Source organism: Hyaena hyaena, unplaced genomic scaffold, assembly GCF_003009895.1.
Source record: "Hyaena hyaena isolate Hyena2069 unplaced genomic scaffold, ASM300989v1 scaffold_29, whole genome shotgun sequence".
Lineage (NCBI taxonomy): Eukaryota > Metazoa > Chordata > Mammalia > Carnivora > Hyaenidae > Hyaena > Hyaena hyaena.
The window spans coordinates 2,810,972-2,813,638 of record NW_024080661.1 but is presented as its reverse complement, the minus strand read 5'-3'; the positions used below and the strand labels follow the sequence as shown (position 1 = coordinate 2,813,638).

The window sequence follows — 2,667 nt, the reverse complement described above, 5'->3', positions numbered from 1 at the left end:
GGGCAGCTGGGTTGAATTTGTCCAAATCTAATAACCCAGGAGCCTATTGAAGGCCTTGGGGGTTGGGAGGGGAGGAAAGTCTTGAATATTCCTCCAACTTTTACCCCCTGTCCCTCTGGTCCCTTCTTTCCAAAAGTCTTTGAAGAAAGATGTTTTTGACGCTTCCACGTCGCTCTCAGATGGATGGGCTGCGGGTGATTGAAGTGTCTTTGTCATGCTAATGCTTGGGGGGTGATGGATGGGCGCTGGGGCTGCCAAACTCTGGCCCGCTGCGCCCATTGGCCTGGGAGAGATCACATGCGCCCCTCCACCCCCGCTCCCTACCCCCTTCCTGGGGGAGCCCCGGCCCAGGCGAGCGGGGCCAGGCCATGGATGCAGGCTTCAGCGTTGTGACATACTGCCGAAAGGTTGTAGGGCGCGAGGGTGTCTCCCCCAAACGGGCCGACCCTCCTGCGGCCTCCACGCATGGACTATAATAGGATGAACTCCTTCTTAGAGTACCCACTCTGTAACCGGGGACCCAGCGCCTACAGCGCCCACAGCGCCCACAGCGCCCCTACCTCCTTCCCCCCCAGCTCGGCTCCGGCTGTTGACAGCTACGCAGGCGAGCCTCGCTATGGCGGGGGACTGCCCAGCCCCGCGCTCCAGCAGAACTCAGGCTACCCCACCCAGCAGCCGCCTTCCGCGCTCGGGGTGCCCTTTCCCAGCTCCGCGACCTCGGGGTACGCCCCGGCCGCCTGCAGCCCCAGCTACGGGCCCTCTCAGTACTACCCTCTGGGCCAACCGGAAGGAGATGGGGGCTATTACCATCCTTCCAGCTATGGGGCCCAGCTAGGGGGCCTGTCCGACGGCTACGGAACCGGTGGGGCCGGCCCGGGGCCCTACCCTCCCCCGCAGCCCCCTTTCGGGACCGAACAGACGGCGAGCTTTGCGTCGACCTACGCTGATCTCCTCTCCGAGGACAAGGAAGCGCCCTGCCCTTCCGAACCCAGCACCCCCACAACCCGGACCTTCGACTGGATGAAGGTTAAGAGGAACCCACCCAAGACAGGTATGAGTCAGGCGTGGCCACCCCTTCCCCGGGGCCCCAAACAGCTCTGCCGCTTCCGCCCTGAGGGTGTCCCAGGCCTAGGGCCGCAGGACAGGTAGAGCAGCCCAGCAGAGGCAGGTAAGAGCCTCCGCCCAGTGTCAGGTCACTTGGGGTCTCCCTGCGCAGTGAGTGCCCGGTTACCTTTGTGAGTAAGTCTCCACACAGCCCCCCTCCCCCCCGCTTCCCGATCTGTGTGCCCAGCACAGACCCAGGACCTGCTTAGGTGAGGGTGGGGGTGGGGGAGATGGAAGCATTGGGCATCGGGGGGAGTTGGTCCGAATTTGGAGGTCACCTTGGGGGTGTCTGGTGATCCAAGGGCACACTGAGAGCCGAAGCTGGACGGAAGCCGGGGGAGCAGAGCTGGCCCAGGAGGAGGAGAGGGGCAGGAGACAGAGGTGAGGGAACTGACGTGGCCCCCCCCCCTCCCGCCCCGCCCCTAGCGAAGGTGTCCGAGCTGGGCCTCGGCGGCGGCGCGCCCGGCGGCCTCCGCACCAACTTCACCACGCGGCAGCTGACCGAGTTGGAGAAGGAGTTCCATTTCAACAAGTACCTGAGCCGGGCCCGGCGGGTGGAGATCGCCGCCACCCTGGAGCTCAACGAGACGCAGGTCAAGATTTGGTTCCAGAACCGGCGCATGAAGCAGAAGAAGCGCGAGCGGGAGGGAGGCCGGGTGCCCCCAGCCCCAACGGGAGGCCCCAAGGAGGCGGCTGGAGACGCCTCCGACCAGTCGACGTGCACCTCCCCGGAGGCGTCGCCCAGCTCGATCACCTCCTGAGCTGAACCTCCCAACCGTCGGGGCTCCTCCGCTCTCCCTGAGCCAGGCCTCAGCCCTACGGTTCCAGCGACCCTCACCGAGGCTGGGCGCTCGTCTACAGCTGCCTTTGGGGGAGACGGGGGAGACGCTCTTCTCTGGTCTGGGCGGGGTGTTGATGGCCGCGGACCCCCGTCCCCAGGACCGGAGGCAGGGGAGACGCTGAACCTGTCAAGTGTGGAGGGAAGGGCTTCCTTCCGCCTTTCATCTGGGGATCAGCACGTGGGTGGGGTAGGAGCCAGCCGCACCCTCCTGACTTCTCCTTTCCTCCCAGCTTCCGTGTGTGTGTTCAGTCCAGTGCCTTTGAGTTTCGAGGACCTTTCCCCTGCGCACTCCTATCCTACCTCCCCCCTTCCAGGCCCGGACAGAGGGAAGGCCTGGAAGTTTCTCTTGAGGGAGGTTTTTGGGTGCAGGCCCATTACCAATGCTTAATCTCTCCGGTCACCACAGACCTTACAATAGCACCAGCTGCCTTGTGACAGACCAAAAAGCCCCCCCCCCCCCATCTAACCTTATTAACCCCTCCTGGCACATTTGTATTGCACTAACTCAGCCTCCAGAGGTTGTTTTCTGAGGCACGCCTCTCCCACCAGCGACCTCATCTCTAAGCCACCAAAGTGTTTTGGAACTTGGTACTCCGGAGACTTCTGGAATGTTCGAGGCCTGCCCCCAGCAAGCCTCTATCAGGAAGGCGCAGGCACGCCCCCACTAGTTCCTCCCCTATTTATTGCCTCCTGGAAAACCCAGGACCCTCCTCCCCATCCAC

At 63.6% G+C, this 2,667-nt stretch overlaps 1 protein-coding gene across 1 annotated transcript; it reads left to right on the top strand.

Moving 5' to 3' along the window:
• The first annotated feature begins 465 nt into the window (after positions 1-465).
• Positions 466-1,865, top strand: HOXB1 (homeobox B1). Its single transcript, XM_039227928.1, has 2 exons — positions 466-1,051; positions 1,531-1,865. The coding sequence occupies exons 1-2, from the start codon at positions 466-468 to the stop codon at positions 1,863-1,865; spliced, it is 921 nt and encodes a 306-aa protein (XP_039083859.1).
• The last annotated feature ends 802 nt before the right edge of the window (positions 1,866-2,667 follow it).

What these genes read in the sequence shown, in the direction of transcription:
- HOXB1 (XM_039227928.1), top strand. Translation starts at nt 466, where the DNA reads ATGGACTATAATAGGATGAACTCCTTCTTAGAGTACCCACTCTGTAAC. An exon ending in GAGGAACCCACCCAAGACAG is followed by an intron (nt 1,052 to 1,530) that starts GTATGAGTCAGG and finishes CCCCGCCCCTAG; the next exon opens with CGAAGGTGTCCGAGCTGGGC.